The sequence below is a fragment of the Sander vitreus genome, chromosome 24 (assembly GCF_031162955.1).
Source record: "Sander vitreus isolate 19-12246 chromosome 24, sanVit1, whole genome shotgun sequence".
Classification (NCBI taxonomy): Eukaryota; Metazoa; Chordata; class Actinopteri; order Perciformes; family Percidae; genus Sander; species Sander vitreus.
In genome coordinates, this window is record NC_135878.1 from 3,858,735 (window position 1) to 3,874,262 (window position 15,528).

Consider the following 15,528-nt stretch of genomic DNA (forward strand, 5'->3'; position numbering starts at 1 on the left):
AGTTTGACAAACACCGTGAAGACTTTAGCCTGCCTACTCAGTACTAGATTTGTGTTTAATAGTTTGACATTTAAAATAAGCTTATTACAGTTTTCATAACTGACTATCATCAAAATACTGGTCAGTTTACAAGTGTTCACAAGCATCATCCATATAAACTGCTTACAGACGCAAAATATATGTGAAGCTTATATGTAGCTGTAATATGCATGTTATTCTCAATCTCAATAGCACAAGCTTGGTCAATATGTAAGTGTATGAAAAATGTAACATCTAACAAATGCATTTATGACAATTAGTGGAGGAGGAACCGTTTTAACAGATGACTTGAATAACCAGCTCGGGCTTCAAGAAAATCTGCTCAGTTACAGGAACGTGCCACTGCTGTTGGATTATTTTAAACAGCAGCCAAATCCAGGTTTCCTTTCCCATAATTATACAATCAAAACTATGTGAAAACCTAAAACAGATAGTGCCATACTGTAAAGTTGCTGAATGTTGGGGATTAAAAACATTATTTATTTTACTGGGCAGTAACATTATCAGTATCATTTGGAGACTAAAGTATTACAATGTTAACTACATTCAGTAGAAATCAGACCAAGGATTGCACATTAAAAATGTCTCTAAAACATACGTTTTGACCAAAAAATCCTTTCATGTAATCAGATCCTCTGAGTTGTGAGGCAACAATTTGCACTTAGTTCACCTTCAGAAAAAAGGCTTTGGGCCTGAATGTAGGATTTCATCTCCTAATCATTGTCTGTGTTTGAGATAGGAAATATCAATGTGCCATCCCATTGTCATAATACTTTAATTCTTAAGAAAAATATTTTTGCACAAGAAATGGTTGGATGATGTTTTTAATTGTGTGTCAAGTTAATCGATTTCTAATCCATGTGTTTTGAGTCGGTTTATGTGCAATTTTAGTGTTTGTTTGTTTATAACTATTTGACCCAGTTCTCAGACCCAAATCAGTGTACGTATCAGTGTCAGGACTGAATGAAAAAAATGCTACCCAACTAAAAAGCTAGTTGCATTACTTGTATCAAGTTTCACAGAACACTGAAGTAAAATGATGGAAATGAGGTTGTTGGGTCCAGTTGTTCGCCCATTTAAGAAAAATTAACATCTGCACATCTGCAGTGCATGCTTCTAACATCAGAGTGCAAGAACTCAGTGTCATACTTTCTTTCCAAGGTGATATAATTTATGTAGAACAGGTTGCTCTATCTGCTATAAAATGGCAGTGATAATTATTTTATGAATTGTCTCATGTTATGGGTTGTTTTATCCGCGGCCATACTGAATGTAACCTATTGTGCGATAGATCACTAGCGATGTATGCAAGAAAAGCACTACCATGTTGAAATAAAGGCCTACTGCACTGTTTTTAAGACAAACGTGAACCAGAATTTGTCTCGTTAAACTTAGCATAAATATGAAAAATATGAAAAGTGTTGAAACATTACACAAAAAAGGTAGTTTACTGCCCTTTCTACCTCTGCAGTCAGATCAGTACGTCACCACCACATTAGAAAAATCAAACCACCGCTAAATGTGCACTATGCACATAAATGAACTCCTGCAGCTGATCATGTGGCTGAGTTTACTAGTTAACAAATTTATGAGTAACATCCAAAATTAATTCAAGACAGCAGCTGGCCAGCTCACTGCAAAACATGGCCAAGTTGTGTAGCTGTTTCCTGAGACAAACACACGTTAGGCAAAGGAATCCACAGGCAGAGAGATTCCCTGCTCTGTGTTGTATCTACAAACATTCACATTGATTGATCATTTATTTTTGAAATTTTTAATTTTTTTTTTAATTTTTTTTTTTTTTTACAATTAACACATTCTCAAAGTCTGATGAATAATTTCACAGCATGAAAACAAATTTAAATGTCAGTTTAGAGTGGCGCCACACAATACTGATAAAATAACCTTAATTGTGTTGAATATTGCAATTGTGACAAGTGTTTTGAATTTTTCAGCAAAGATGTGTTCTCCATCTTTGAAGTAAGCCTGCGTTGAGATTTTTTTTTTAATAATAATTTGTATATATTAGATATTATCAACAACCCAACCAATGACCAAAGGAGAAAAAAAAAAAAAAAAAAATCACCTGTTGTATAAAACCCTGGGTGTCTTTTTCTAAAACTGCCTGAGCTCAAAGTTTTAGGTACAGCCTGTGGTTTTAATAATATCTCTTAAGTTAAAAGCATCCCATATCTGTTCTGCATTTTGAATGGTTCAAAGACAAAACAGTTTTTTTTTAATAATTAAAAACTGTCTTTTTAAAAAAGGCAGACAGATTTTTAAAAACACACCAATGTAAAGGTTTCCAGTGTTTTCAAAGTTCATGAGTTTATGTTTAGCTCTGTTCTGCTGTAAGCGCTATATGTAAGAAGCTGGTTTATATGATCGTAAAACTGATTAGATTCTCCTTGTCACCCAAAAGACAGTCATCTATTTTTGCTTTGATTTGCCATTTTGCTGCTGTTTCAGTGTCTTGCTAAAGGACACTTGGGGGTAGATGCTTAATGTCTCTCACAAGGCTTAGGCCAGCTCTCTGAGTTTTTCAAAATTCAACACCACCCTGCTGCTCCTTTAATAAATCAAAACACACTTTTTTGAAGAAGTTCATTTCAAAAACTTGAAATCCTACAAAAATATCTGATGCACCAGAACAAAATTAAAACACCCCACATTAATAATGGTTAAGGCATCTCGGTAATTAGGCCTAAGAGTTAACACACACACACACACACACACACACACACACACACACACACCACAGATGAGCCAACACATGGTGAATCATGAATACACCTGCACACAAACAGACACATGGACATGTGCATGAACTACACACACAAACAAAATGTATTAGAAAAAGTGAACTTTTTTTTAAGAACTTGTGGAAATGTCTGGACTGGGATTCAATATTTAAACATTTTAGCTAATTAAGTTTGAATTAATTCCACATCTTATGCCTTTTGTAAATCAGTTAAAGACCTATTTTTTCTGTTTAAAAAAAACAAAACTATCGGAGCCAGGAGGAAAACCATAATGCAAAACACAAAAAAAAAAAAAAATTTTAATACGATTTTGCAATGACATTACCAAGACCTTACCATTTCCCATCACGTTTCCAGACCATTATTACATTATTTAAAAATCAAAACTTTGTCACTACTTTTGCATTGACTTTCTAAACTTTTCTGCAGCCATTCAAGTTCCAAAACACACAAAGACACAGACTGGGGGTGCCCTGGTAGCCTACCGGGTAGGGTGCGTACCATTAAGGCTCAGTCCTGACTGCAGTGGCCTGGGTTTCAGTCCAGCCTTTGGCCCTTTGCTGTATGTCTTCCCCTCTCTCTCTCTCTCTAGACAACATCATAAAATGCCTTTATATCTTTAAAAAAAAAAATTATATATATATATATATATATATATAGACGAGCAGTCTTTTTCCAAGCAGAAATCTGGGACATATTTGTTAAGATCATAAATTAATTTGGCTGATCCAACCAGACCACGTGGGAACGCACACAGCAGTTACTTTAGCTGACAAAGTTTTCCCCGCTATGTTTTCTTGATGTAGAAATCAATCCTGGTCCCTCCAACAATGTCTCACTCATGTTAGTTTAGAGTGATAAAGAAACTAAAATCTTAAAAATAAAAACATAATTAAAGTGCTCATATTATGCTCATTTTCAGGTTCATAATTGTATTTAGAGGTTGTATCAGAATAGGTTTACATGGTTTAATTTTCAAAAAAAAAACCACCATATTTCTGTTGTACTGCACATTGCTGCAGCTCCTCTTTTCACCCTGTGTGTTGAGTTCTCTGTTTTAGCTACAGAGTGAGACCTCTCACTTCTGTACCATCTTTGTTGGGAGTTGCACATGCGCAGTACCTCGGTAAGGACTACTAGCCAGTCAGAAGCAGAGTATGAGGGTGTGCCATGCTAGCAGCTAGGCGAGCATTATAACGTGTGTTACAAAGTGACCACGTTTGTCTCTGAAGTAAAGGCTGGACTACAATAGAGCTGTTTGGAGCAGTTTGTGAACAGTGTTTTCTGTTGGAGATGGTAAATCCCTTTGGGGGGGACTTTGGGCTTTTTCACTTTGTAAACCTATAACGTGCACAACAAAGATATATAACACAAAAGGAAAGGGAAAAAGCCAAAAGCATAATATGAGCACTTTAAATAAATTCTCCTTTCTGACCCAACAGAGACAGGGTCCTTTTGGACGAAAACTCACTGTTTGAAAAAAGGGAAAAAATCGAATTGTTGTGGCTTCCGACCCGAATGTGTTGATGAAACCATCAAAAAGGTACCTCTGGAGTTTTAGAGTTTTAGAGTTCAAAGTTCATCGTCGTCGCTGCTGTCCCAAGATGCCAGGCTTGTTGATCTCCTAGAGAGGAGTTTGTGCTTCTGTCAGGATTCCTCTAATACTTCCTGGTTGACCACATGTTGGTATCCCCGTTTGCTAATTGGTTCCTTCTGCCAACAAATAATGCCAAGGAGGACGACGACGAGGAAGAAGATCAGACTGCCCGACACTGCCAGACTGATGATCACTTCTGAAGACGAAGAAGGAATAGGGAAAATGAATCAATGGTGGCGCAATCAGTCGTCTCTTTAAATTTTAGAAGTCTTGAGTTTTTAGTGAGTGTTCACCTTTATCTCTCCCTTCGGAATGCACTTGACACTCTTTGTCCCGGTCTTCTGAAATGGAGAGCTTTGTAATTCTCACAAACTCATCTAGGGGGCAGTCAATGGAGCAGCCTGGTAACTGCAGAGGGTACGGCTCCACTGCGCTGTCATTCCGGTAGAACATTGACACTGAAACAGAGCTGGTAGACACAGAGAGAGAAAGAGTTTTACAGTCTGATAGTCTGATGTCATGTTCACTGTCAGCCGTTTGGACCCACAAATGGTCCTAATGGACATTAGGGATAAAACCACTGATCAGTATACTGAAATATTTGGAGTACATAAGTCCTCGTATTTTTATATCAGCTGAGTCTGGTTGTGTTAAATTTCAAAGTAAAAGTCTTAATCCACTTTGCATATTTTTTACTTTCTTTCTGATATCAGCTCCTCAGTATCACATGGAGTCTGTGTGTCAATATATGTTTAAGGCGATTGTCTGCAGTATACTGTGTGTGTGTGTGTGTGTGTGTGTGTGTGTGTGTGTTTTACCCGTTGTCCCTGTACAGCTCAAATATTTGACAGGAGGCATATGGCGGCTGTACTCCATTGAACACATTCAAGCTGGCCTGAAGAGCGGCTACAGTGGTGTCATGCTGTGGGCAAACATACGCACATTAAAGGAATACCTAGTGGGAAATGTGTTTAATTGCTCTTTTTTTAGCGTTGGATAAAAAGGTCAATACCACTCTCAGGTCTGTATGCAAAATGTGAAGCTACACAGCCAGGAGACGGTTAGCTTAGCTTAGCATAAAGACTGGAAATAGTGGAAACCGCTAACCTGGCTGCATTAAAGTTTTTTTTTTTAAAAATCCACCCACCAGTAATTCAAAAAGCAAATCTTACCGCTGACAGCATCATCATTTTCAGTCTCTGTTTCGTGTCTGGGACGGCCATCTTGGAAAGATTCTTTACTATTTCACCCAGTAGGATACCTAAAAGAGACAGCAGATCATGAATGTATCCTACTTACAAGTATTGTATCCAAAGCCTGATATATCTTATTCATCTGTGCCATAGAGCTCCAATGTTACTTTGAAAAACTATTAAAAACACCTCAATGAGCCACAGTGTTGCACTGGGTATTATGTACCTTAATTATCATGAACTGTAGTTTACACACACACACACACACACAAACACACACATTTTAGACAATTCCTTCCTGTTTGAGTAACATTTGAATTTCACTAAACCACACACATACCTCCCTGCAGCCGGCTCTTCTCTTGTTGTTTGTAGACCCCAAATATAACCTGGGAAAATTTAACATCAAAGATTATCATTAGATTAGCCCACTTGTAACTACAAAATAGCATCATGAGACACCAGAAGTCCTAAATGAAGCCATAGATATTGCCACTACTCCTACCTGAAAGCTAAAGTCTTTGAGCACTTGGAGCTTCTCCATGACATCAGGAGTCACCCAGTCAGGAGCGGACATGTTGTGACGGGACTGAATTCACACAGAAAACACAGTGGAAATTAGGAAAACCATGAAAAAAAGACATGTGACTAAAAGAGGGTCTGAAATCTTTAATTAGGCTGGCTTTTTGTTTCCTGATAGCATTTAGTCAGCAGCCCTCTGCCTGTACACCCATCTCACACGTTGCTCATCTAATGGCTGTACTCAGTGACCCAGCTGTCCCTGAGTTCATAATTAGCTTATACTTCAAATCTCACATTATGTGTGCATTTGACTCGTAATAATGTGAACGTTATTCCTGAAAATTTGAAAAATGTAACATTACAGATACTGATATATTGACAGTAATACAAGATACTGATTGGTGCTGAAATGCAAGCAGTGACCTTCGTGTGCTAGATAAGACAACACAACAAAAACACAGATGTGAAACCGGTACTAGTTGCACAGTTCCTCTAACAGCTTGTTTTCCAAAACGTCCATATGTTCCTTAAAAACTGACGAGGTCGGTTGAGTCACAAGACTAAATTAACCAAGACATGTGAGATTCGGTCAGTTACAGTCTCACCCGCCAGAGGTTTACACATAACTTGGGTCTGTTGGAATTGAAACGGCTTGTGAATCATGTCTGGAATAACTGGACGCTCTTATTTAGAAATGAAAGCAACATAAGTAGTAAACCAATCGCCAAATCGCCTTTTTTCTGCTCGACCTCTTCATACTTGAAAAATCTAGCTCCACCACATTATCTTACCAACTAGGACATTAAGACCTGCTGAAATCTCTCATAATATAGATTTACAGCCAGTATTAATGTAATTACTTACCTATAGTTTATACTTACTCCAATTTAAAAGTAATTGATTGTTTCAACCCAAGTTCTCACAGAACTTCATTACAGAGAATCATTACACAAATATGTTATTGTATATACCAAACAGAAATAACTTTTTTTTACTGTTTTCAATTCTGCTCTTAACTTCTTGTTTTTGCAGTGGGGTGACTGTGAGTGAGTGAGTGTGTGCTCACCTCACAGAAGAGTGTGTCGTACACGCTCCAGACTGATTCCACATCAGTCTTATTCAGTCCGGTTTTAGTCCTCACCAGCTCTATAATGTCCTGAAGAGAGGAACGCAGTAAGCTCCACATCCCTACATGATACCTATGTATCATCTCTGAAAATCTCAAAAAATGTCATTATATGGTTTAGAGCACATTTGAGATATTCAGACTAGAACATATTAGAATCAGGCTTAAATAAAACCCAACATATGTAAGCAAAGAATTTATTCTCCTTTTGAGGTCACGTCACCCCCCCAACCTTCCTGTACCTGGTACGTTTTGGTGACATTAATAAATTCCTCTGTGTGTTCAGTTTCGTTCATCAGCTGTTTGTAGCGAGGACAGTCACCCAAAGGAAAAGAGAGTAGCTAAAAAAAGAGACACAAAGACAAAGTTCAGAAAAAGTGCGTTGAATCACTTATAGCGAGGAGCACTAATACACCTATCTCCATTATATAAATACCCTCTCTTCACTTTGTGGCACCGTGTGTACAGGTATTGGCTGCCACTGCAAGTTTTCTTCAAAGACCTGCTGACCAGTGGGCGGGTAGAGACCTGGATGAACGCAAGAGACTGTTAATGTGAGAAAGAAATGTACTAGAAAGAGAAGTATTGCTGGTAGAAGGAGGAGAGGTAGGAGGACAAGGAGCTAGTTGATGTTCAGACCTGCAAGGTTGGCCTCGGCGCTCATCAGGGTGCGATCGTAGTCTGTGCTGCGAACGGAGATCTGAGGACAAAAGGAGTTGCCAGTGAGGGATCAAAAATGAAATCATCAAAGCCTTAAAACAGACCGCATTACGTAGGGCTGCGACCATATGATTTTGACCCCATTCGATTCTTTCACGATACATGGGTTTTTGTATTGCCATTTTCATTCATTGGGATTCGATAGTATTGAGTATTGCGATTTTCTTTTCCTCAAAAATTGAATAAGACACTTTTAGAGACAATATATCATGAGACATTTCTAAAAACCAATTGTTTTCTAAGAAGAATGTCAGTCACCACGTGTCAGTCAGTCGCACATTTATTTCATTTGTAAAGAAGTACATAACATGGATTTTCTGCTTTCCATCCGATTTGCTGGAATCATATATGATGTAATTGCCGTCGGCGGTGCAGTATTACAACAAATATTTAGGTGAATCATTGGTAAAAAAAAACTAAAAAATCGTCACCAAAAAGTCACGCTCATATGATTTTTGACATTTTTTTTTTTTTTTCCCCACCCCAAGCATTAAGTATGATAAGTCCAAATGTATGGGAGAGTTTGAAGAGAAGAGCTAAAACCGGACTTTGGTAATGTACAAGTTCAAAACACGTCCACCTCCACCTCCAGGAATTGCAGCACCAGTGGGAACCCTTTAGAACACCAACATGGGATATTGACATGAATCAGCGTCTGTCTGGTGGCGTGGTGTGTGGTCTGTAAGCGGAGCGGTTACCTCGTGTCTCTCATAGGATTGGTTAAGGAATCCTTTGTATCGATTCCTCAGAAACTGGCCCAGATCAAAGTGCTGCCGCATCCCCATCTGGAAACACACATGGAGAGGAACGGACATTATACTCCTGATGACATCACTGAATATAGTTAACCTTTCAAACCTTTTAAACTTATGAACAACAGAAAATCTGTGTGGGTTTAAAGTGGGGCAATAACATCAAAATATCAGGTTTGAAGGAATAAACTAGATAATGATTTCCTTAAGAAATGATGTGTGACATTAATTGGTCTGATTTTTGGATTACTTTATAATTATATGAAAACTCATTGACCTAAATGTATTGGTTGAGTTATTGATGCCATGGGAGTGAATTGAGCTTTAAAACATGCCTTTAATGCATTACAGCCCGTAACTCATAAACTGTACAGGTAATTATATGGCTGTGTTATAAATACAATGGAACTGAATGGGATTTCGCAGACTTTAATGCAGCATATTACCAATAATAAAAATTCAAACGTGTGCATGGCATCATAATAAGCTTAAGTTAATTACTGTGTAACACTGAGCATTTTTGAATTGAGGTTGTACTGTATACAGTGGCTGAGATATGAAGACAATTGATGGCAACAGTACACAATAAATCATGTTTTTCAAGAATAGCTCATCAAAAATAATATTATATAATACTGCATGAAATGATGCATTCATTGCTATATGAATTGTAAATGTAGCATGAATGGTTTTGCAGCTATATAAGTATGCAAGATGCCATGCGTGCAGATGCACTGCAATCACTCCAACTAGAAAATATTCATCATGCCTGCGATAGCTGTCCAAACCCTTGTGGCCAGTCGCTCTCTTGGTGTGGGTCGGTAGGGTAGGCTTTGACTGGAGACCTGTCACCATGCCGAAACAACTGGGTGGGGGGGGAAGAGAAGAGATGTCAACACACGGTTTCCCCTTTACAGTGTAACTACAAGCAAAAACTTCCACTGCAGCAGTTTCTATCAGTACTTTCCGTTTGAAAAATCTCATCATTGCTACACAGTGACTAAAGAAGGAACATACTTTAATTTGGTATTAAGATTAAGAGTTAGCTATCAGCAGAATCACTGTACAATTTGATACCGACGTATTTGAAGGTCTATAAATAGAGCTGCAAATAAATCCAACAGGACTGCATTAAATGTTGGAAAATGTGAATGTATTTACCCAACGGTTAGTTTTTTTTTGTAGCAGGCTGGAAGCCACTTGATCAAGCCGATATAGTGAGTGTCAGCAAATAAAATGTTCACCGTTTTACTACCTAGAGGCCCAATTGTCCACTGCTTGAGAGTAGATATCTGTATTTGATATTGCTTTTTAAATGACCCTTATTATTCCACCTTATTTCGAACATGCAACATTTGTAAACACCACACCGCTCCTCTGAAAAAGAATCAAGTCCAAAAGCTTTGTCCCAATTTTCTGTGTCACTGGCGGTCATTAAGTCCAATCAGCTGATAGTAACAATCTTTCAAAGTGTTTGTCAGAGACTGCTGACACACAGGTCAAATGTGTCAACTGAAGAATCCAAACATAAAGGGCCTTAAAATGAGCATGTCCAGAAACAAAATAAGGAAGAAAAGGACAATAATAAAAGGGTGTCAAATACATTAAATAAGTGAGTACAGGGACATATGTCTATGAACTGGGCCCTTTACTTGAAACTACTCCTTTGATAATATATACAGAACTAATGGCGTGAACCCTAATCTTGATGTAGGTTGAAAGTAATATCTGTATCCTGTCAATTAGGTCTCATTGCTGGATGCCACCACATCAGCCGTCTACTCAAGTAGAGCAGTTTCACTCTTCGATCCACGTCAGAGAAGTGTGGGTTTCTGGTTCTCTGGTGTGGAGAGCATGCATGACTGATCCGTCCAAAATAGCTGAAAAAGTGTGTAAACTCTATTTGAAGGGTGGATTAGCCCTTTAGAGCTGCTTATCCATCATCTGCTCCATGATTCATTAACGGCTATCTTACAGGCACCTAGCCAACCATTTCGAAGAATGAGTGCAATGATAAGAGCATGTAATATTAAGTTCCAGTTGCAACAACAGTCAACAAAATAACGGTCATGTGAGAACATCTATACCGACCTTCTGACCGGATATTCCTCAATCACGTGGCTTGATGTCACGGCTTTAACATGAGTGTGTTCAATGCTATTATAATTCTCCCATCTATGACAGATTCAATGCCTTTAAAAAAAAAGTAATAGAGGGTGGGAAACAGAACCTGCTCATCCTCACGCCAGAGGAGCTTTAGATGAAGAGATCATGATAAATGTGTGACCAAGGTCTGGAATGTTGACTTAAAGAACTGGCAATTAGAAAAGAGTTTGGAAAAATATGGCTCTCTCATCCCAAAATTATAACCATCAAATCATTCATCTTAAATGTATCTGTAGATATGATTTGATTCCTGTGAAAGTAAACTTGCATGAAACATTGTTTTATCACTGATTCATGTTTTGATTACTGATACTCTGCTCACTTGGCTCCTCTGTAAACAGAAGACTACCGTTTTATGAAATGGTGCATGCTTAAGACTTGAAAACAGGTCGGACAGATGTCATGTGCTCTTCCTACATAATGTATTGTATTCTGAGTTGTCAGATGATGTACACATGACCATATTGTATCATATCCTACTTCCCTAAGACATTATATGGGAAACACTGATCTAAAACACTGAAGAAATTAGACAGAAACAATTCACTGGCTCATAGATAAATGCAATAAAAGAAGGACATGCAAATATACACTGTGTGCGCTTAAAGTGGACGTGACGCTTTAGTGCGGGTTTTTACTACTGTATATGGACAATGGTCAATGAGAGAATTAGACAACCTTTAAACCATCAATAAAACAACTAATTCATTTAAAATAGTCACAAAATATTTGTAATACAAAAAGAAAGAACCATGCATACGAAGGTACATTACTGCGATAGTTCAGCAATTATGCTCTTAGAGAGAACAAAGTCTCAGGAAAGCAGCCACAAGTGCAAAGTGAATTTACATTGTATACTTGAAACTCACGTCATATAAATAGACAGAACTGAGATTAAGCATAACTGCTTATCTTGCAGGTATGCATGTGCAGCTCATGGTTGTTCTGTGGTCAATAACTTCTGTATCCTTGACTGCGTTTCTTCCCTTTGGCCTTCCTTCCATTTGCCAAATTCTTTAACAAGTGCTTCCTTAATATGTGTCTCTGTATTAGGAATAAGAGAAACATCTAGGCCTAAGCGGAAACAATTAAGGTTTATGTGTGACTCAAGTCAATATCAATCGGACCAGTACTTCCTCAGAGCTTAAATATGACCCCAAAATATAAGCATTTAACTATTCCCAAGTGTGGTGTGGCTTGGTTGTTAGTACAGTTAACCAGTCACGTGCCAGGATCAGTTTCTGAACGGTTCAAGCTGACAGGTTAGACAGGTAAAGCTTGTAATGTAGATTTAACAGAAATGACCATAGCATGGGAGTTCAGAAGAGCTCAATCATTTATTTAAAATGTCAGCTGTTTTTTGGAGGGCTGTCTTTGCTCGTTTCGTGGAGTCTCACGACTCTCAATGTTGTATCAACAAAATGTCCACTTCTGTAAAGGGTTAGCCCGTTGGATTTTAAAACAATGCATTAACGTTACTAGCAAGCAAACACAAAATGAGCTTCTTAAAGAAAAAGTGTTGCTGCAAGCTAGGTGGATTATAAATATGCCGAATTTACTAAAATACCCACATTATTTCTGATAGACTCGATTCTTGTTCAAAGGAACACACGTTTACAGAGAAGCAAAGAAAACAGAGAGTATCCGACATTTTTATATTTGGTTCCGAAAGTCTATCCACCGAAGCGAAACGCAGCGAACTGCTGCAAAGTTCAAGACAGCTTCCGTAGCGTTAACGTTATATTATATTATATTATTACTCACCACAGTCACATATACTAGTTTCCTTTCTGCTGCAGCTTCTCCACAGACAGAACCGAGAGTTAAAAGAAAGAGCACCGCAGCAGACACCATGTTTTCGTCTTTTTTCGTCAGAGGGATATGTTTGCTAACCGATGGCTGTTTGTTGGTTTCACATCTCCTGCCTGAGCTCATGAGCGGCGTCGAGTCAACGCCAAGGATCCGTTAGCCTATCTGCAACTAGATCGGAAGTTAAAGCATAAAATGTAGCGTATATATTTAACAAAAAATGTGCAAGTCTGAGGGCACGTAAAGTGTTCAAAATGGTGATGTAGGCTATCTATTTCATCCTTTTTTAACGCGCATACGCAATATCTGTCCACATTAGTGATTTATTCCTAAATAATGGCACATTTTGTTAAGCACGCATTTTATTTTGAAATGAATAAGGGAAAACGGAAGTGACGGATCATCCAATCCATGTGCGTACTTATAAAAAGTCCTGTGGCCAGGTTAGCTCAGTTGATAGAGCAGGCGCCCATATATAGAGGTTTACTTCTCGACGCAGCGGCCGCGGATTCGACTCCGACCTACCTGTCATTCCCCTTCTCTGTCCCCTTTCATGTCTTCATCTGTCTTGTGGAATTAAAAGCCTAAAATGCCCCAAAAATAATCTTAAAAAAAAAACTTAGAAAAAGTCCTTCACAAATCCAAATTTCTAAAATCCAAACCATGCTTTAAGGTACTATTGTTTGTCTGAGTCTCTGAAATGTCTCTGTAAAGGGGAAACATGTATGTCTGCAGTTAATTTAGCCTACATGAAGATATAAAAGCCGTGAATATGTTTGCCAATGCTTGTAGAAATGTAATGAGATGAGAAGTTGCTGTCATTTACTAATGTCTGTATTTGTTTGTGATATAGTGTTACACTATATATAGATATAATATTACATAATTAAAATGTTGACTCAAAATGTCATAATTTTGACTTATTAGAGGTATTGACTTACTAAGTCTTCATTCTGAAATAAGTCAAAGAAATATCAGACTAATAATGTTATAATTTTGACTTTCGAGCTTACAGTTTTTGTCTCTGCCTCTTGAGGTCAGTGTTGCATTGTCTGCAAAAAAGTATCCTCTTAAACGGCAGATATGTAGTACTGGTATTTGCAACGAGACTGCTGTGCAGCCTTTAGTATCTGTTACTGACAATAATTAGCCTACGTAGCCTTATTATGGGTACAAGACGGTGTAGCTTTAATAGGTCCAAATATTTGAGTTTTCTAAGATTTTAGAAATGTATTCAGCAACTAATGTATTTCTAAAAAATAAATTAAAAAAACTTTAGGTTATATGCGTCTCTGGGAACTTGACATTTTTCATTATTTGTAGACATTTCATGAAAAGAAAATATCAACAGATTAATTTACAATTTAAAAACCAATACCTCAGCTCTAATGCTAATTGCAATAGTGGTTTGTACATATTCCACTAAAGCTGCAATCCAAATTTGTCTTTGGGCCTTCCATTTAGTCTGTGTGTTTTTGAATATGTGCATTCATGCAGGTATTTTTAGACCTTAAGTCTATATCTGGCTTAAAACTGCAAGGCTTAGGGTCATTATCACACTTGTTTTAAGTAAGGTAACAGTTAAAGCTGCATGTGTAGAAACTTTCTATGCTTTCTATGCTCCCAACCCTCCTGATCTGACCCTTCTCGCATGACCCTGATCTGTATGTGTTTACACCAACACGCAGTGAAAAGCAGCTTTGTTATGTGATGATCTGGCAACAAGTAGCATAAGCCTGGATCCCAGTGGGAATCAGTGGGAATCTGATCTTTGTATAACTTTTTTTCATCATCAGTATTCAACCACACTGTGATTACATTGTGAACATTTATTTGTATTTATTTGAACAAGTGCTTTGGTGCATTTTCTTCTTTGCTAATGTCTCTAACAACACTTTCTTTTTCTCTTTCCAGCTTGCATAATGAAAATAATGAGAATGTAGTTTTATTACCCAATGTAAGATCCATTTGACTATCAAAGCTATAGCTAATGTTAGAGAAGAACCAAGACCAGTTGATTTTGTTCTATCATATCATTAGATCATAAACAATTGCAGAGCCAAATACATGTATGTAACATATAGTCCTAAATCTTATCAAGTTTAGTTTCACTTTGACTGTCTCACTGCTTAAACTCTTTCTTTACAACACGAGCTAACACTCACTCAGCTGCCAAATACTGAACTTTGTATTCCTAGTGCTATGGCAACTACTGCAGCTACAACTAGTGTTACTACTTTTACCCCCATTATTACCACTATAGATACTACTACCATACTGATATTGCCAATATAGTTATTATTATTTGTAATGCTTCTACTTATCATACTATTACTCCCACTACCAATTATATTACTACCACTTGTATTATTATTATTATTATTATTATTATTATTATTATTACTTGTAATAATAAAGTTGTGAACATAATAATGCCACATGGTTATTGAGCAGGTTGTGGCACACCTGTACATAAACGCAAATAAAAGATCCTTTACTCAGGCTTGCAGAGGGACAGAAAACACCCAGATTCATGTTAAAGTAAACCCTGTGGGAACGTATCAGTACACCCCATCCCATGAACTGCCTGCAAAACATACAATTGCAAAACAACAAAATTAAGCATTCAGCAATATTCCCTCAGTGTTGATGCCAAGTTATTCTAAGTCTTTGCCGGTTAAGTGTCAACAATAATCTCTTTGTTGCTTTGTTTTTGCCCAGGCTGTTTATCTCTGCTATGTGTTACTAAATCCTGATGGAGGTGTTTATGTTTTTGCTCATGTCTCAGATTATAGGCGACGGCTAATGTGCTGAAAACACATGCTGCGGCCCAGCTTAACCC

General features: G+C 37.6%; 1 protein-coding gene across 1 annotated transcript; it reads right to left on the reverse strand.

Annotated features, from left to right (window-relative positions):
- Window positions 1-3,085: 3,085 nt before the first annotated feature.
- Window positions 3,086-12,841, reverse strand: acp2 (acid phosphatase 2, lysosomal). Its single transcript, XM_078243857.1, has 13 exons — window positions 12,642-12,841; window positions 9,481-9,576; window positions 8,658-8,744; window positions 7,879-7,939; window positions 7,676-7,767; window positions 7,482-7,580; window positions 7,180-7,269; window positions 6,097-6,180; window positions 5,932-5,980; window positions 5,571-5,659; window positions 5,217-5,320; window positions 4,692-4,867; window positions 3,086-4,594 (listed from the first exon to the last, which is right to left on the reverse strand). Exons 1-13 carry the CDS (start codon window positions 12,810-12,812, stop codon window positions 4,449-4,451), a joined length of 1,344 nt encoding a protein of 447 aa, XP_078099983.1. The 5' UTR covers window positions 12,813-12,841; the 3' UTR covers window positions 3,086-4,448.
- Between the last annotated feature and the right edge of the window lie 2,687 nt (window positions 12,842-15,528).